Raw genomic sequence first — 19,607 nt, forward strand, 5'->3', positions numbered from 1 at the left:
CAGTGTTTGACCTTTATTAGGAGGTGAGGTGGGGAGGAGGGCCCGCCCCCATGCCCGCTCCCCATTGGTGACCCCCATCAGGAGTTAAGGCTCCAAGCAGCAAGTGAGAGGAGGGTGCCCAGCCGAAACTGCCGAGGCCTGGAGGCGTCCCCCCGAAATCAGCCCGGCTGAGGGGCCGTCCCGAGGCCTAGGTGAGGCTGGTATTGGAGCTGCTGGTAGCACTGCCCCGCTTCTGCAGGCAGCGCACAGAGCTGGGGACCTGTAGGCCTGCCGTCACGTGGAAGCTGCCACACCACACCTGGGGGACGGCGTCGGGGGGGGACACAGAGAGGCTCCGTAGTGAAGCCAGCCCTCACGCCACCCCCGCTCTTACCCCTGGGCCGTGGAGGAGGCCTCACCGTGAAAGCCGGCAGCAGTGGCTGTGTGAACTTGGCCTTGAAGGTGTGCAGCAGCTGTTTGGTGCGGGCGTTGTAGAAGGACAGGAGGCCTGGGGTGGAGGGCAAGAGGGACAGGGGGACCGGTAAGAGGGGTTTGGGCAGAGAGACGGCGGACAGGGGTGGCCGGAGAGGTCAGCGGGGGCTCGGGGTCACCTTGGTGGAAGTCGCAGTGCACGCCCAGGCAGTCGGGCACGGGGGTGTCCAGCACCTTGGCCTTGTTGGCGTGCTTGGCAGTGAAGCTGACCTGCAGCCAGTTGTTGACGTACAGGCACCAGGACGCGGCTGTCTTGCCCAGCTGCTCAAAGCGGCCCAGGCTGCGGTAGGCCACCCCCAAGCCAAAAGCCTTGCTGTCCGGCTCGTAGCGCACCTCCCAGTAATGCTCCCCGCCGTCAATCAGCGTGTCCCCTGTGGGGCGGAGCGGGCAGGGGGGACTGGGTAGAATCGGGTCCCGGGTGCCCTTTCACAAAGGGGCAACCAGAGCCCAGCTATTCCCTCCAGAGACTGCTCGGTCCTCAGCTGTTCCTTCCAGATACTCCAGGCGTCCCTAGATATTCGTTAAGTCTGGATCTTCTCCAAGCCTCACCTAGATTTCAGCTACTCCCTGAGTCCACATCCTCCCCAGACCCGGATCCAGATTCTTGCCACCTCAGCTACTCCCCGATCCAGCTACTCCTGAGCTGCAGCTTCTCCGCACAACACTCCTGCCCCACCAGATGGTAGCTTTTCTCCTCACTCATTCCCAGAAACCAGCTACTCCCTAAATTTGTCCCCTCCCCGCCGCCACCTGCCACAAAGTACAGACCACACTGGCTTCCTCATTTACCCCGGCTTCTTTTTCAAGCTTTTTTTTCTGGACAGTGGTGATTCCCCTGAACTCCAGGTCCTCCTTGGACTCCAGCTTCTCCTTCACAGGATCCAATCAGTCCTGTGGTGCTAACCGCTCCTCTCATCCTAGCCATTCTCTCCACTTCTCAGACCCAGCGACTCTCTCTGGCTCCTCCACTCACCCTAAGCCACTTCCCCGAGCCCCTGTCTTGATTCAGCTCTTCCACAAACCTGGCTGCTCCACAGGCAACTGTTCTTTCCAGCTACTCCCTGAGTCTCAGCTACTCCACAGACCCCAGGAAATCCCCTCTCAACCTCCTGCCCAGCCACTCCCCAGTCCAAAGCATCCATAAGCTCTGATTCCCCCCAATAATCCCTCAGCCCCAAATCTTCCCATTCCTCCAGTGTCACAATAACACATTATTGGGACCATTCCCACAGAAGCTTTGTTGATAGCTGCCTCAGTTTCCCCAGCCAAAGGAATTCTCTCCCACCACCCCCCATCAGGGCCCTGCCCAGAGTTCTCCTCTCTCCTCCCATCTTCCCTCCTCCCTCCTCCCATCTTCCCTCCTCCTTACCCAGCACCGTGTAGGACTCAGCTGTGAAGCGATCCCGTCCCCCACGACCCGAGGGCATCCTCTTGGGAGATGGAGTACCTCTGTGGGCGACAGGGAAGGGGAAGTCTCAATTCAGAACTCACCTCTCCCATCGGAGGGCTTCCCTGGTCCACCCCAGCCACCAGGAACTTTTCATCATTCCTTGACTGTCTAAGGTTCTTTTCATACACAGGGTCTTTCGTGTCAGAACACACCAGTGCCCTTCCTCATCTGGAAAACTCCTATTCAACCGTCAAAACCCATTTCAAAGTCTCCTCTCCCTTCATTAACTCTTTGGGTCCCCCCAGCTCCACATCCCTCCCTCCACCCCAGCCTTGAGCACACTGGGCTTTGTGTGTCCATGTCCAGCTTGATCTCCTCCACCAGAGACTCAGGGAGGGGAGAGGGCAGGCTACCTGGCTGGGGAGTTGACGGGAGACGCCGTCCGCCCCTTGCCATCTTTCTCGCGAGCTTTGATATCCTGCACCTTCCCGCCCATGGCGTCCCACTCCACGGAGAGATCATCCACCCGCAGGTTCTGGTGGGATGTGGATGCATCCAGGCGGAACATGAACGCTGGGGCCGGGCAGACGTGGGAGTCACAGAGATGGGGAAACCCGGAGGCACAGAGAGAGACAGACAGTGACCAAGACAGACCATGACAGGGACAGAGAACAGAAAAACACAAAGAAACAGAGACTAAGACAGAGGGAGAGCAAAAGAGACCAACGGACAAAGGTTCAGAGACAGACAGATACAGAGACAACAGGCAGAAAGACACCAAGAGACAAGATGGGGAAGAGTGGAGAGGGCAGAACATGTAGCCAGAGGAGTGAAGACCAAGGGCTTGTTGCCTAAAGGTATCCCAGGTCTGAAGCCATTTTCAAACCACTGTGCTGCCCTGTGCTTCCACTGGGGATTAATCCCAGGAAAGGGGCTGGGCTACAGCATGACAGAGTTAAGCAAGATTGCAAAAGGACTTCCTATCAGGACATTCAAAGGTGTCACTGTGGGAGGCTAACAAATCTGTCTTCAGTACTGATATCCCATTCCCAATTCTATAGCGTGCTTAGCCATTTTTTGGAAGAGAGAGAGAGAGAGAGAGAGAGAGTGTGTGTGTGTGTGTGTGTGTGTGTCTAAAAACCATCCAGGTATAATGGGATCAACTGCAAATGCAAAGAACAATACCAACTTTATACCAGACACTCAGGCTAAGGAAGCTACTGTGGACCGAGCACTGAGCTTCCTGGCAACCATGGCAAAAAGGGTCATAGAATCCTGCTTAGAAGATTCTCCTCAGACACCAGTCCCTGGGGCCCTGGGAGTAAGGGGTTATGGTGTCTCAGCCAGGGCAGGGGTGGGAGCCAGTCACCTGGTGTCTCCAGGGTCACTGGCTCAGAGAACTCGCCTGAAACTGCCTTATTACAGGCCTTCACACGGAAATTCATGTATTTCATGTCAAACTTGAGACCTACGAGACAACAGAGGAATCAACATTGTGTACACTTTGAGCAATAGATTAGAGGCCCCTGTGTCCCACAGTAATCCCACCACCCTTCACGCTAAGGAGTATCTTATAAATGACATCCCTGAGAAACCATCCTTGCCCTCATTCACCTGTGGGGTATCACTTGGCTCTGCCCACAACCCAGACTGGCCAATCAGGATGCTTTATGGCTCAGTCACACCAATTGGTCCAGGGATAGGCACATGACCCAAACTAGCCAATCAGAATCTGCCCTGGGACTCTGGTATTATAACGAGCAGATTCTGTCTGTCCTCTGGGCTGGCCAGCTAGGAGGAAGCTCCTTTTGAGAAAATTTGCCAGCATGTCGGCAAGCCTCCTTGAGAATGCAGCCCCTAGAGCCAACGAGTGTCGGGAATGGAGATGAGCGAGTCATTTGCTGGAACCCCTGGATCTAGCCATGCCTGGTTCCTTAAAGACTTTCCATACTACTAGGATATATCCTACCCTCCATTTCTATCATTTTAAAAAAAAATATTATTAATTTCTTCTAATCTTACAAAATAAAAGCAACCATCAAGCTATCTTCTCCCTCAAGCAAAACCTCTTTGGAGAGCTGTCCACACCCCCCCTTCTCGGCTGCCTCACTCCCTCTCCTTCCTTTGGCCTGATTAATCCTCATCTTTCAGGATCTCCTGGCTGACCACTCCTTCCTTCATGGAACATTCTCTTTCCTTGGCAGCCATGGCATTGCCCTCTCCTGGCTGCCCCCTCTGATTGCTCCCCCTTGGTCTTCTTTGCAGGCTCCTCCATACCCTCAAATGTATGGGTGCCTCAGTCTGGAACCCCTGCTCACCTCACTCTGCTGACTGTCCCCTTCTCACCCTTCAGACACCATCTCTCCACCCACAGCACTCACAGCCCAACTTTTAGCTCAGACCACACGTCCAGCTGCCTCCTGGGCATTCCTCACAGGGTGCCCATTCTCTGGGCATCCCAAACAACACTTAGTACCCCCTGCTCTGAAATCTCCCATAGATCCCCTTGCCCTCAGGGTAAAGCCCCCGTTCCTCCTCTCCCCTCTCCCTACAGTTGTTGTTCCCTCTGCAAACTTAACTAGTTCCAGGCACAAAGGCTCAGTGTTCTGGCCTCTGAGCCCTTGATCAGGCTGTTCTTCTGCCTGGAAGTCTGTTCTCCCCCCTCCCCCTTCTCTTTTGGGCCTCAGACTGGCTGTTAACCTCCTCCAGGTGCCCACCCAGACTGCCTCACCCTTCCTTGAAGCCCCTTTTCTGAGAGTAAGGTGGTTTGCTCAGCAGCGCCATCTACTGCCCCAGAGCTAAGACTATCACCCAGGAGGCTTGGTTTCAGAATCATGAACCCATCTGACTTTTGACAGTGCATGCCTCAGTTTCCTACTCTGCAACCCAACAATCACATCCCCAACACTGAGCAGGGTTCACATGAGGATGAGATGGGTCAAGGAATATAAGTTATAAACACTTAACCAAAACCTTCCTGTCTTCCAAACAATCAACGAGAGAGTAGGTGGACTGCAAATAACCACATAGGTTATTTACATAGGTGAGCGAATTCATCATTATCTTGAATATCGCAGGTCTTTTGAGGGATTCAAGTTCCTGCCCTGAGGAATTCGCTCACTATGGATTTTGGAAAAGGCCAGAGAGGTAAAGAGGATGCATCCAGAAGCCTGTGATAGAGAAGATCCACACCTTGATGGTGGTGGTGATTACACAAATTTACACGTGGGATAAAATTGCATATGGGATTACACAGGCACACACGAATGAGTGCGTGTAAAACTGGTGAAAAGTGAATCAACACTGCAGAATGTACCCGTGTCAGCTTTCTGGTTCTGGTATTGAATTCTAGTTATGTAAGCTGCCACTACTAGAGAAAGCTGGGTATAGCCACACAAGGGACTATCATTCAGCCTTAAAAAAGGAAGGACATTCTGACACAGGGTACCACGTGGATGAACCTTGAGGACATGATGCTCAGTGATATAAGCCAGACATACTGTGTGATTCCACCTATATTAGGTACTTAGAGTAGTAACAGTCATGAGGACTGGAAGTAGAATGGTGGGTGCCAGGGGCTACGGGGAGGGGAATGGGAGTTAGTGTCTAATGGGGACAGGGGGGACTTCCCTGGTGGTCCAGTGGTTAGGACTCTGAGCTTTCACTGCCGAGGGTGCGGGTTCGATCCCTGGTCGGGGAACTAGGATCCTGCAAGCCGTGTGGTGTGGCCAAAAAGTTAAAACAAACAAACAAACAAACAAAGCTAATGGGGACAGAGTTTCAGTTTTGCAAGATGAAAAGTTCTGGAGATGGATGGTGGGGAGGATGGTAGCACAACATCATGAACGCAATGAATAGCTGATCTGTACACTTAAGAATGGTTAAGATGGTGAATTTTATGTTATGTGTATTTTACCACAATAAAAAAAGACTGGGGGAAAAAAATGGGATGTGTTTATTTTGATTCCCATGCAAAGGATAAGCCAAGAGTTTTTCAGGCCCTCTTGCAGGTTGCTGGCTTTTCTTTCCTGCAATTAGCATGCTCATTATTAACCATGCATGCTGATTACAGATAAGGAGCAGGCTGATTACAGCCCAAGAGCCCTGGTGATAGTTATCTTGTCAGCAAGACTCTCCCCGCCCCTGAGGGTTTCCCTTGGCTCAGGACGGCTTCTTAACTCATTAGGGACCCCTAATTTTATCTTCCTTCAGACCCTCCCCTACCAGCTGGATGGATTCCCCCAGGCTTTCTGCTCTAACGGCCAAGGAAATCCCCAAATCCTGGGAGGGTAGCCCCCCAAACACCAGTCCACAAGAGGAGGGATTTTCACCCACTTTGCTCCCCCACTACTCCAAGGATGGTGCTTGGTACCCTGCAGTCATTCAGTCAAAATGAATGAATGAATGAATGAACGAATGCTGGATCATAGAGATAAGACAGGGATGGAGGAGGCCCTCTCTCCCCATACCTCACTCAGTTCCTTCATCTGTAAAATGGTGATAATAAGCATGCCCATTACACGTGGGTAAAATGCGTAGCGCATAGTAAGCCCTCAACACTCGGTACAGTGGCTGTCACCAGTATCGTTTCCATTATTGTTATTTCTGCTACTCCCCATCAGTCCAGCCCGGCTGCTCTCACACCCCACGCGCCTTGAGGATCGTCCATGAGCCCCAGGCTGACTGATGGGGAAGGGTGAGCTGCCCTTACCGGTCAGGGTGTATTCTGTCTGCTGGATGCCCTCGATGACCATCCAGGGCTGGTCCTCCTTGAGGCGGGGTGGGCCCTCAAAGTTGGTCCGCCGATACTCCAGCACGTAGTGGTCAATCTTGTTGTCCTCGTCCGGCATGCGCCACACCAAGGTTACACAGTTGTCGGCCACCAGGGACTCGGCCAGGTCGATCACAGGGGCGCTAGGCACTGCCCAGGACAGAGCAGAGAGGGGTGTCAGGGTGCTGCGCCTGCAGGGGCGGGCCTTGCTGTAACCCCGCCCACATAATAGACCTTCTTGGGGGCGGGGCGTCCTCCAGATCCCAGGATTAGGGGCGGGGCCCCTCTGGGTTGTGGGGCCTGGGGGTGGAACCTCCTCAAAGGGTGGAGGGTAGGGAAGAGCTTTCTCAGGGTTTAACCAACAAATGGCTGGGCCTTCTCTGGATTCCACCATTTAGAGGTAGAACATTTCCAGAACACTACCAATTGGGGGTGTGGCCTCCATGGGACTCCACCCCCTGGTGGGTGGGCTTCCTCGTGGCTCCACCCACTGGGGGGTGGGAATTCTCAAGGCTCCACCCCAGGGCGGGGCCTTCTGGGGTTTCCACAAAAGGCTGTCAGCCCTACTCTAGGCCTTGTCTCAGGGCCCCCCAGACTCCCGGGCTATTTCCCTGCAATCTTGGCCCTCCAGCAAGTTCCCCTCTCACCAGGCAGGAACGTGAGTGCCTGTAGCATCCTCCGCTCCTGTGCAAAGTCCACCATGAGGTGACTCATGTTGTCGCTGACCTTGGCTTTCAATGACAGCCGGAAGGCGGGGGCCATTGTCACACTGCAGGGAAGGAGGTGGACGCCTAGGCCTGGTTCTCCGAGGTGTGTGTAGGGGACCCCCTCCCCCTTGTTCCTGTCCAGTGCTCTGGGCCAAGGGACCCTCACCTGGGCATTCCCACCTTCACAACAGGGGTGGGGCAATGGGGTGGGAGCCAGGTCCCAGCATCTTACCCATCTTTGATTTGCTTGGCAGCCTAGAAAGAGGGACAGAATAAAATCCAAAGAATTGTGTTGACTGAGTCAGAAAGCCAGTATACAGATAGGAAGACTGAGGCCCAGCCAGGCATCTATGTGGCAAAGTGCCCCAACACTGGGGCAGAAAACCTTGGCTGTGCCCTGAAGGGATAGGGGGCAAAGACAGGCTCCCACCCCCACCTCCCGCCCAGTACCCAGTACATACAGTTGGCTGATTTAGCAAATAAAAACTTTATAGGATGCCCAGTTAAGTTTGCATTTCAGATAAACAGGAAATGATTTTCTAGTATAAGTAGGTCCCATCCAATATTTCAGACACACATACTAAATATCGCACATGACATAAGACTAAAAAATTATTCGTTGTTAAATCTGAACTTCAGATAAAGAATGGACAGGTATTTTTGTGTAAACATGTCCGACGCAACACTTGGGAAATATTTATACTAAACATTTGCATGAGATATACTAAAAAATTTATTTGTTCTTAAATTTGAATTTCAGATCAACCACGAAGAATTGTTTTTTTTAGCGTATGTCCCATGTGATCTTTGGGATGTACTTAGACTAAATATTGCATGGGCCATACTTATACTAAAAAATTACTCGTAGTTGATCTGAAAGGCAAATGTATCTGGGGGTCCTGTATTTTATCTGGCAGCCCTACCAATCTGGCTTCCGAGGCACCCACCTGAGGAAAGTCCTCGCGGTCTGTGGCCTGCAGGGTCTGGTTAGCCGTCTCCAGAAGCTCCTCAGAGCTCTCCAGAGCTCGCGTGCAGGCAGCCAGCTGGTTCTGCAGGTGCCACGGCACCGAGAGGAGAGACACCTTACTCCACTGCCTCAAGCCCTCCCGGGGCTCCCCACCGCCTTCGGGATCCAGGGTACCATGCCCTTCTCCAACTGCAGGTGGGAGAGGGAGGCTGGCCCTCTGCGGGCAGGGCATCAGAACCACCTGGGGATCCCTTCTTTAGAAACGCACATGCCCAGGCCACACCTAAGCCCAGGGCTCCACATCCCCCAAGGGATGGGAATCTGGGGTGTTAGGAGGTTGCCCAGGAGGTTCTGGTGCAGCTCCAGCGACCCCAGCTTGGAATCTGGGACCCCAGGAGAGTCACAGGGGGTGTTTGGCAAGGGGTGATGCCCTCAGATCTGGGGCACCAGTGGGAAGGGCTGAGAAATTGGAAGCGCTGGGTTAGGACCGGTGGGGAGGAATAGCCAGATGTACGGGTGGGGCTGCAGCAGTGGAGAGGAGGGGTGGATGGGAGAGGGGATTAAGAAGGAGAGCAGGTGGGTGGGGCATTAATAGGTCATGGCCAGGGAGGAGGCTGGGAAGAGCCCAGGAAAAAGAGGAGGTGTGGCCGACACCACTAGAGGGGCTGGCTCTGGACACCGGGGACACTTGGGGACATCTCTGGGAAGGGGCACGGGAGGAGGAGCAGGTTTGGAGGAAGACGCTAAGGCCAGCTGGGCTGGGTGTGGGAGGGGTGAGATGGGGGATGGCGTCTGGGCGGGGGTCCGGGAGAGCAGCCCCCCCCCCCCAGCCCGCCCACCACACACACACCTGCAGCTCGTAGGCGCGGCTGGCACGGTCCTGCTTTATCTTCATGAGCATGCCCTCCTTCAGCTCCTCCAGGAGGGAGAAGAGCGACTGGAACTCGGCTTCCAGGTCCTCCTGCACCTTGGCCGAGTTCGCCTTGGAGAGACATTGTGGGGTCAGAACGGCCAGGATTGTCAAAGCCGGTGGTCAGATGGGGAAACAGGCCTGGCCGTGGCAGCCAGGCCCACGAGTCCCATGGACACCAGCAGATTAGCTCGTATGGCTGCCCTTCCCTCCCTCCTGGGGGGCGACTTCCTCACCTCCACGTTCAACAGCATCTGCTTGAGGGAGTAAATGAAACTCTGAATCTCTTCGTTTTTCACAGCCAGTGTCGTGATGATCTTCCGCAGAGCCTCCTGCCCCCAGGGAAGTGTGCGCACAGCTAAGCCCCTCAGCCTGGCCGGGCTCCCCGACTTGAGGCTCCCCACTCTGTCCTCCAGGCATACAGGGAGGGGATGCGGGGGCCGCTGTGCCAATGAGCTTGGGCATCCACCAAGAGCAGGCCCTGGGCGGAGCTCTGGCCCTACATCCCTCAGGGAGCGGGCAGGCATTAGGCACCCTGCGTGTGCCCATTTCACAGGGGAGGAAACTGAGGCTCTGAGAGAGCTTCTCAGGAAGGGACAGACCCTGGGCCCCAGTTAGGTCTGCCTGAGCACAAAGCCTTCAACCAGGTACCTATATCCTGAGGGCAGGGCACGATCCAGGGTGAGGGGCTAGCTTGGGGAAAGAAGCCCCAGAGGAAAAGGAGGCCTGCAGAACATGGGCTCATCTGGGGAAGGGGATCCGCTGGGAAAAGGGATTAGCAAGGAGAAAGGAGGTACCTGAGGAAGGGTTAGAGAGGCCAGGTAAGTGGAGAAAGGCAAGGAGGCCTGGAGGAGGGGATGCGGGAGGGAAGGAGGCCGCGTGGGAGGATGTTGCTGGGGCCTGTATCCCTAACCCAGGCCTCCGACGGGTGCTTTTCCTGGGGGCGCGGGATTGGTGGAGTCACCAGTGCTGAGCTGGCGGGGCGTCCTCCGAGGCGGGGCGGGGCGGGGGCCGGGACACCTGGTCCGCAATCCGGGTGGAAGGCGTGGGGGATGGAGTCAAGGCTGGGTCCGGGGTACTGGGAGGGCGTGGGGGACATGGAGGGGATGTGCCTGAACCCAGGCCAAGATGATGTGGGGTTGTGGCGAGGGTAGGGGGGCTGAGTCTAGAATGGGGGCTAGATCCGGGCGCGGTTGCGGTGGGGGTGGGGCTTCGTCCGCAGAGCAGCTGGGGCGGGGGGGCGGGGAGGGAGCTGCGGCATCACCTGGTCCCCTCCTCTTGTCTACCCCCGCCGCGGGCCCCGCCCCGCCCCGCCCCGGTCTTACCCTCTGGTCCTCCATGGCCGCAGCCTAGGTTGTCCCCGGCCAGGCCCGCGGGTCTCACTCGCTCTTCTAGTCCCCAAGCTGCCTTTGCCGCTGCCGGTAGCCAATGGCCCGCCGAGCCCTCGCCGCCGCCGCCGCCGCGCCCCCAGTCAGCGCTCCATCACTGGCCGCAGGACGCAGGCGCCTCCCTCGCGGCAGGCTGGGAAATGTAGTCCTTCTTGCGCTAGGGTCGCCGAGAACCGAGACCCCCAGAGCCTGGGTCGTACCAGGCGACATTGCTAATGATGTCTGAGCTGGAGAGAGCCCGGAACTGGGAGGCAGGATGCCTGGGTTCGACTGCCGTGTGGCCTTGAGCCTACCCCTAGTCCTCCTAGTGCCTCAGTCTCCCCACTCTCTCACCCACACAACTTCTCAGCTGCCACTCAAACTGGAATTCCACTACAATCCACCTCCACCTGGCCCAGAGATCTGCCCCCCGCAACTACTCACGCCTTACATTTACTGAAAAGCCAAAGTCTTTTGCCCAAGCAGATGTTCAGCTTCCAATGCCGCCTTTCCCTCCCTAAATCACAATTGAACTCCTATGCACCCCACAAAGCCCCAGGCTCTCACATCTCCTCCAGAAGCCTCTCTGCCTGCCCAGAATCCATAGGGCTAGGAGGAGGCTGGGAGGCACTTCCTGGGGAAGTGTGGGCAGAGCGCCACCGCAGGGGCCTCCCTGTGGTTGACAGGAACAATTCTGCCAAGAACACTGACCCTGTTCTTTCTGGTTGAAAAAAAGGAGGTCACACTGTGGTTGGGGGTGAGACATTGAGGCCTAGGAGTCTGCCTCCTCCTCCGGGGTGGGTACTGCCGGCTGTGGGGTGATGGGTGCAGGGCTGGGAGAAAGTCCAGAGTCTGTGAACCCCCTCGACTGGGCCCCCAAACTTCTCCCCAGGCTGTGGGGACAGGGGAGCCACCCTACCTGCCGTGGGACTCAAAGCCATTAGCAGAAATCCCTTCCTCTGAACCCCAAAGCAAGACATCTTGGGGGCAAAATAACTGAGGCTGGGATTCTGCCATTCTGTCCCCTGCTCAGGCCTCTGCCACCTGCTCCCCTCCCCTCACCTGCCCTTCAATGTGTCCCCCCCAGCCTAGGTGTGTTTATATAGTCTTTCAGAGGGATTTTCACTCACATGATCTCCATCACATACGCAGACTGCTTTACAGATTAAAAAAAAAAAACTTCTGGGAAACTGAGGCAGGAGGTGACAGGAAGGGGAGCCCCAAGCAGCAGTGGCCACCGGACGTCTGCTGGCTGCCCGGGTGTCACATATACCTCTGTGGTGGGGGTGGAGTGTCACGTATGTCTCTGTGACAGGAAGTCTGTCACGTAGGAGGGGGAGAGGGGGTGGCAGGATGCCAGCTGGGAGAGGGGAGCCTGATGGGCCAGGAATGGGTTCCCTGGGCACGATGCTGGTCCTCCTGGCACAGTTCTGGGGTGAGTACTTGGGCCTCCCTCCCCTCTACCCCCATCCTGTTGTGACCCATCACTCCAGCTTCCTGCCCCTCCTATCCAGAGCCCCTCGAAACCTCAGTCTCTCCGCTCTGCTAAATAGGCCCCGTCTCTCTCCCTGATACTCAGAACTTTACAAGGGTTGGAGGGTTCTAGCAAGGATCCGCAGAGGGGCGCGCAGGATAAAATTCACACCGTGACCTGGGTACGAGCCTTGCGTGACCTGGCTCCGCTGATCTCTCTCCTCTCCTCTCTCCTCTGCATTCCCTCTCTCCCCCGTGGCCAGCCTGCTGACTCTTCTCTCCTTTTTTCTTTTTTTTATCCCAACGTATCAAGCTTGATCCCACCTCCGGGCCTTTGCACCTGCTGTTCCCTCTGCCTGGAATACCCTTCCCTGGATCTCCTCTCTCTAGCGTCAGCTACAACTGCACCCCAAAGACCAGGAACTTGGTGTGTCTAACAGACACCCCAGACTTCTCATGGCCCAAAGCAAACTCTTTCTTTCCCCTCCAGCCCTGCTTCTCCCTCGGTATCCCCCATCTTGGCCCAAAGCCTCCACCATTCACAAAGTTCCTCAGGCTAAAACCTTGGAAATCTGCCACTGTCCCTCTTTCCCTCTCTCTCAATTCAGTTCTTCTTGTAGTTCTTCTGGGGGCAGCTTTCAAAATCTATTCAGACTCTGACCACTTCTTTCCAGGGTCCGGCCCCCATCACTGGTCTCCTGGACCCTCGTTTCCTGGCCTCATCTGATCTCCCTGTGGCATAGTCTGTTCTCAGCATGGCAGTCAGGGTGATCTTTTTAAAACTTAAATTGGACCACATTTCCTCCCTGCTCCCCTGGTTTCCCATCACACTTAGGTTAAAAACTAAACTGCTCCCCTTTCCCCACCCCCACCTCGGTACCTCCACCACACCCCACTCCCATGGCCTGCAGGCCTTGAAAAAGCCATCCCCTGCTGACTTCTTGGATCCCACTTCCTCTCGCTGGCTAGCTCTTCTCCAGCCACAGGGCCTCCTCACTGTTCCTGCAACTTACCAGGCACTGTCCAGCCTCAGGACCTTCGCACGGCCCGTTCCCTCTGTCTGGAGTGCTCTTCCTGCATATCTTCCTTCCTTCCCACGGCTGACTACTTCTTACCATTCAGATCCCTGTTCAAATGTCACCTCCTCCGAGAGGCCTTCCCTGACCATCCTCTATAAGTAGATCCTCTCACTTCATCCTTATCCCCTGTTGCCACTCCCCATTCCTCTCCTCCATCAGGATTCTCATTTCACGACTTCCAGTGTCTCTCTCTCCCCACAGACCCTCAGCTCCGCAAGGGTAGGGACTTCTGTCTTAGTTACCTCTGTGTCTGTGTCCACAGTGGCCAGGACAGGGTCTGGCTCACACGAGGCAATATTTGTGTGGCTGAGAGCAGGACACATCATACAGTCCACCTTGAAATCTCGCAAGTGCCAAGAGACTTATCCCCATTTCACAGATGAGGCCATTGAGCCTCAGCAAGAACCTTGCAAAGATCACACAGACAGCAAGCTTTCAGACTCTTACTGCCTAACCCCTGTGGGCTGAGTAATGCAGTAAGTCACACACACTCACACACACTGAGAAAGGCCTCACTCACCTCTTTTGTCCCCCAGCCCTGCGAGGAGCCACAGGCCTGAGTGTGCAGCAGGCACCCAAGTTGCTGCAGGTGAGGCAGGACAGCCAGGTGACCTTGGCCTGCCAGGTGGTACAGGCCCAGGCCTGGGAGCGGCTCCACGTCGAATGGACCAAGGATGGTGACATCTTGTGCCAGACACACATCATCAACGGCAGTCTCACCGTGGATGTCTGCGGGCCTTGGGGCCGGCTCTCCTGGCAGCCGCCTGGCAATCTCACCCTGAAGCTGGACCACGTGAGCCTCAACGACAGTGGGCTCTACGTGTGCTGGGCGACCGTGGAGATCCCTGATTTGGAGGAGGCCCAGGGCAGTGGGACGCAGCTCCTGGTGGAGACAGGTATGAGAGCGTGTGCGGGCAAGCCGGGGACTTGGAACTTCTAGAAATCTTAAAACTCTAGAATCTCAAACTCCTAGAAACATAAATTCTCCAAATCAGATTCCTAGGAACAGAAAGTCTGCAGATGCAAGAAGTTTGTAGACGAGACAGCCTCTGTTGCAACGACTCCACTCTGCCGTTGCAGCATGAAAGTCACCAGAGGCATACCTACAGGAATGGGAGGGCCTGGATGCCAATAAAACTTTATTGAAAAAAACAGGCAATGGGCCGTATTTGCTGAGCCCTGTTCCAAGATATTACAATTATAATAACCCTTGAATATATATAATTCTGGATTCTGATTCAAAACAATCCCATAAAACATGCTATTCAAGTACATCCTACATACAGAGAAATGCACACACTGTAAGTGGCCAGCTCAATGGATGTCTTAGTCTGTTTGGCCGCTGCTATAACAAAACACTACAGACTGGGTGGCTTATAAACCACAGATTTATTTCTCAGAATTCTGGAGGCTGGAAATCCAAGATCAAAGCACCAGCAAGGTTGTGTTCTGGTGAGAACCCTCTTCATGTTTCATAGCTTGCACCTTCTAGCTATGTCCTCACGTGGCAGAAGGAGCCGGGGGGCTCTCTGGGGTCCTTTTTTTGGGGGGGGGCATGCCGCACGGCATGTGGGATTTTAGTTCCCCAACCAGGGATCGAACCTGTGCCCCCTGCACTGGAAGCGTGGAGTCTTAACCACTGGACCATCAGGGAAGTCCCCTGGGGTCCCTTTTATAAGAGCACTGATCCCATTCATGAAGGCTCTACCCTCATGATCTAATCACCTCCCATAGGCCCCGACCTCCAGTTACCATCATATTGGGGGTTAGGATTCAACATATGAATTTTGGAGGGATGTAGACAAACCACAGCAATGGAGTCTCACAACCTGAACACACTTGTGTACCCACCACCATGCTCAACACACATACCTGCTTCCTCATAGATGCCATCCTCACGCCCACCCCACCATCCTGACCTCTAACAGCATAAATCTATTTTAACTGGTTTCACATTTTACTTAAATGGACTCACAGAGTATATTCTGTCTCCGACATCTTTCACTCAACATGATGTCTGGAAGATTCCTCCATGTTGGTGCGTGGAGCAGTGGCTCATCCTTGCTGCAGAGCGGCCTCCATCGCCACCAATCATTCCAATTTCCTACTGATGACCATTTGGGCAGCTTCTGGGTTTTGGCTATTATGAATAAGGCTGCTGTGAACAATCTAGAACTTGTCTTTTGGTCAACATATGGACACATTTCTATGGTACCGAGGACAATTCCAGAATCTCAAACCACAAGATAGAATCTTGCAGTCCTAGAATCCTAGGGACATAAATTCTAAGCTCTGAGAATTACAGCATAGGTTCTGCATGGGACTGTCACTCCTAAGGAGGCAAAAATTTGTTCTTGGGAGCAAAAAAAATCTTACTCTTTTTATGTACAAAGCATCGATACGCAGACAGCCCATAAACAGAGTTACAGAATGTCTGTGGTATTAACATTTCATCGGGGAACAAATTAAGGTTCTTAGAAAGTCTACTTAGGGGAGTGATAATGAAAAAAGTTGAGAAACACTGAAATAAAGGAATGGAAGATTCTAGAATCTTAGAGTTGTAGTCTTAAATACTTTATTTACTTATTTTTAATATTAATTAATTAATTAATTAATTAATTAATTAATTTTTGGCTGTGTTGGGTCTTTGCTGCTTGCACAGGCTTCCTCTAGTTGCCCTGAGCGGGGGCTACTCTTCTTTGCAGTGCATGGCCTTCTCATTGTGGTGGCTTCTCTTGTCGCGGAGCAGGGGCTCTAGGCGTGCGGGCTTCAGTAGTTGTGGCGCACGGGCTTAGTTGCTCTGCGGCATGTGGGATCTTCCCGGACCAGGGCTCGAACCTGTGTCCCCTGCACTGGCAGGTGAATTCTTAACCACTGCACCACCAGGGAAACCCGTCTTAAATACTTTAAAAAGAGAGACTCTTAGAATTTTTTTTCTAAGTATTTATTTATTTATATTTTGGCCGCGTTAAGTCCCAGTTGCAGCACTCAGGCTCTCTAGTTGTGGTGCATGGGCTTAGTTGCTCTGCGGTCCGTGGGGTCCTAGCTCCCTGACCAGGGATTGAACTGGTGTCTCCTGCATTGCAGGATGGATTCTTAACCACTGGACCACCAGGGGAGTCCCAGAGAGACTCTTAGAATTTTGCAATCACAAAGTGTGTAGGAGCAGAAAATTCTAGAATTCCAGAATCCAGAATTGAAAACCATTGACTCTCGGGAATTCCCTGGGGGTCCAGGGGTTAGGATTCCGCATTTCCACTGCAGGGGCACGGGTTTGATCCCTGGTGGGTCGGGGAACTAAGATTCCACAAGCCGTGTGGCGCGGCCAAACAAATAAACGAAAAAGAAAGCCATGGACTCTCAAGGCTGGAAGCCACTTTCCCGATCAGCTAAGCCAGCTGCCTCGCTTTACAGAGGATAAAGCTGAGGCCCAGCAAGGGCCAAGACACATCCAACCACACACACAAGCCAGGGATGCAGCCAGCTTTCTCCAGAGCCCACCTCATGCATTTTCCCCACTCTGCATGACACCCCATTATAGGCCAAATCATAGGGGCCGGAGACCCAGGTTGACACGATGGGGTCCTGCTCTCTCTCGGCGGTTCCCGAGGGCCTTGGGCACGTGCCTGGCCTGTATCAGGCAGAATGAAGGACCACCCGGGCTCCCAGACCCAAGAGACGCCCATTTTTCTCCAGCTGGCAGGACCCACCCACTGCCTGCCTCCGGGGCGGTGTGTTATGGCTGTCCTGCCTGCCCCCCACCCCTCCAGTGATGAGGGGGCCAATTACCAATTAGCAGAGGCAGGGTAGCAGAGGCACCAGGCTGTGAGTTGTTGGCAGCTGTGAGGGAGCGAGAGTGAGCGGGCACAGGTCCAGCTCCCCACAGCTGGCTTCCCCATCCCTGAACAGCTGCTTGGAACCCTGGGACCACTGCCAACTTTAGAACCTGCAAGATGAAGGGGTTGGGGGCTCTGGGTCTCGTCTTAGTCACAGGAGAAGGCGCCTTTGGCTGGGGTTCATGTCAGTTATACAGACCTGAAAGCACATCCTCATTCTGCCATTCACTTGCTGTGTGACCTTGGGCAAGTGACTTGACCCTTCTGTGCCTGTTTCCTTAGTCATCAAAATTCAGCTAATAGTGCTTTCCTCATCAGATTAGGTGAATTTAAAGTGATTATATCTAAAGAGTTTATTGCAGGGTCTGGAACATAGTAAGTCCACAGCAAACATAAGTGGTTATTATTGTGTCTATGATGCTGATTATTCAGCAAGACTCAAAAATTCAGGCCCGTGTAAGTTTTTGTTTGTTTGTTTTGGTTTGGTTTTTTTCCTTTCCTTTCTTTCTGAAACAAGGAAGGGAGAGGGAAGCTGAGGGGAGAAACGCCTTTGTTCAAAGCAGGGCCCAGCTGTTGCCTGGGTGTGTGACTCCAGGCAAGTGACTCAGGCTCTCTGAGGCTCAGTTTTCTTGGGATTGACACAGTGTAGACGCTCAAAAAACAGGAGCCATGTGGACGATAGATCCCATGGTCAGGATGATGGAGCTCGTGGTGGTGCTGGTGAAGTTCCTGGTGAAGATGGTGGAGCTCAAAAGGAGGATGATGGAGCTCGTGTTCAGGGTGATGGGACTAAGGGTGGGGATGATAAGGCTTGTGATGGGAACGGTGGAGCCTATGATGGCAGCAATGGGGCTCATGACAAGGGTGGTGCAGCTCATGGTGGGGATGATGGAGCTCATGATGAGAAAATCCCGTTGGCAGTTATTTCACAATAACCCAGCAAGATAGGAATGATTAGTATCCTTTTTTCAAAAGAGGAAACAGGTTCAGAGCAAATCCCTGCCTGAACTCACACAGCATGGCAGGGGCAAGAACCCTGAGGTCCCACACGGGGTAGAGGGGCTCTTACCGTGAAGGGGTGCAGGAAGCTGTACTCGAACGTGAGCTCCCCTGAGACGTAGGTTTCTTCTCGGCAGATGGCTGGCTACTGAACTGGAGCTTCTCAGGTGAGCTCCGCCCACGTGCCCCTCATCCAGCCCCGCCCCGCCCCCCGTGCCCCGCCCCCAGTCAGACCGCCCACAAACCACCACCGCCTCCCCAGGGCTCTCCTTCGCACTGCTGGTGACTGGGGCCGTGGCCGTGGCCGCTTTCGCTCTGGGCGCCTGGATCTGGGGCCGCCGCCGCTGCCGGAACCGAGACGCAGGTAAGGAACCGCGCAGGTAGCCGCTCGGAGGGCGGACGCTTCCCACGAGCACCGCCATCCACTGGCGACCCCGCCCCCGCGTGGCGGAGGCGGGAACTGCAGCTGCTTGACAAGGATGGAACTCGGACCCTTCTGACTTTGATACCTGCCCCTTTTGGAAGGAGCGAGGGTGAGGCTGGGAGGCAGAGAAGAGGAATAGATGGGGAAGGCTGGCCCCTACACCCATGTTTTTCAGAGGCATAGACAAAGCCTCCAGAAAGTGGGCTGGAGAGGGCCAGGCTCTCTTAAGTGATTCTCCCCTCTTGGTGTCATACCCTCCTCCTTCCAATGCAGGGAATCCACTCTACAGCAATGCCCTATACCAGCCCCAGAGGGCTCCAAGGAAGAGTGAGGCATGGCCTGTGTAGGGGAAGGTGCTGGACATCTCCAGCAAGAATCAGAAGGGCCAAAGCTTCTATTCGATCTCTTTCCCCTGGCCCCCCACCCCCAAGCGGCCTCTGGCTCCCAAATCTTCCTCCAGCCCCAGGCCCAGTCACCCCATCTCTGCAGCTGGAGTCCCTCCTGGCCCAGGCTCCTCTGGGCAGCCAAGGCCAAGAGGATTCCTTGAAGTGGGAAGACGAATCAGAACCCCCAGAGACCCAGAGAGGACCCCCCAGCAGCTACGTAAAGATGTGACTTATTCCAAGAGGATCACCAAGTCCAGCAGTTCATCCTGAGACACGCCCCCTCCTCATTTCTATGAGGCTGGACCTCTCCCTTGCCCACAGAACACCCAATAAAGGCTCATGAAGAAAGCAAAGCCAGAATTTGTGGCAATTTGGGAGTGCTAAAGAGATCTGAGGAGTCATCAGGGGGGTCTCAGAGGACCACCGTGGTGAGGGGGCTCTTTGACGACTCGCAAGCCTTCCGCCTCTTATCCTTGGAGAGACATGTCCAATTAGCAGAGAAGTGATGCCCCTGGCTTCAAAACAGTGCCCGGAGCTGGACGCACCCCCCTCCCCAGCTGGTATCTCCCTCTCCCCCAGGCAGGCTTGGAGTTGGGTGCGGGGGGAGATCGGGGCTTCCTGGCATTTATCAGCCCCCCGGGGTCTCCTGCCCGACTGTCACCTTGAAGTGACATCAGCTGGGCCTGGCTCCCCTCCCCCACTTCTGCTGTTTCCATGGGGACAGATGTCCTTTCTGCAGCATCAGCCCTTGCCCGCCCACCCGCTCGCCCGCCCGCCCACCCGCGATAGGGAGGAGGGGCAGCGTGGGGGCAGGGTTGGCCTGAGAG

At 54.6% G+C, this 19,607-nt stretch overlaps 2 protein-coding genes across 5 annotated transcripts; one reads left to right on the forward strand and one right to left on the reverse strand.

Annotated features, from left to right (window-relative positions):
• FSD1 (fibronectin type III and SPRY domain containing 1) lies at positions 1–10,675 on the reverse strand (the record flags this gene model as incomplete). Of its 4 annotated transcripts, none has more annotated exons than XM_082379244.1 (13): positions 10,542–10,675; positions 9,453–9,548; positions 9,157–9,288; positions 8,287–8,388; positions 7,572–7,594; positions 7,280–7,401; positions 6,573–6,782; positions 3,231–3,329; positions 2,275–2,434; positions 1,841–1,920; positions 591–842; positions 399–487; positions 1–298 (listed from the first exon to the last, which is right to left on the reverse strand). In XM_082379244.1, exons 1-13 carry the CDS (start codon positions 10,554–10,556, stop codon positions 188–190), a joined length of 1,491 nt encoding a protein of 496 aa, XP_082235370.1. In that variant the 5' UTR covers positions 10,557–10,675. The 4 variants fall into 4 exon arrangements, with proteins under 4 accessions (XP_082235370.1, XP_082235373.1, XP_082235371.1 ...); XM_082379245.1 differs by having other exon boundaries at positions 172–298; positions 682–842; XM_082379247.1 differs by lacking the exon at positions 399–487.
• TMIGD2 (transmembrane and immunoglobulin domain containing 2) lies at positions 10,645–19,133 on the forward strand (the record flags this gene model as incomplete). Its single annotated transcript, XM_082380472.1, has 5 exons — positions 10,645–10,718; positions 13,613–14,031; positions 18,108–18,137; positions 18,233–18,334; positions 18,884–19,133. The coding sequence occupies 5 exons, from the start codon at positions 10,645–10,647 to the stop codon at positions 19,048–19,050; spliced, it is 792 nt and encodes a 263-aa protein (XP_082236598.1). The 3' UTR covers positions 19,051–19,133.
• Positions 19,134–19,607: the final 474 nt, after the last annotated feature.

Source organism: Balaenoptera borealis (assembly GCF_965194805.1).
Source record: "Balaenoptera borealis genome assembly, chromosome: 2".
NCBI lineage: Eukaryota > Metazoa > Chordata > Mammalia > Artiodactyla > Balaenopteridae > Balaenoptera > Balaenoptera borealis.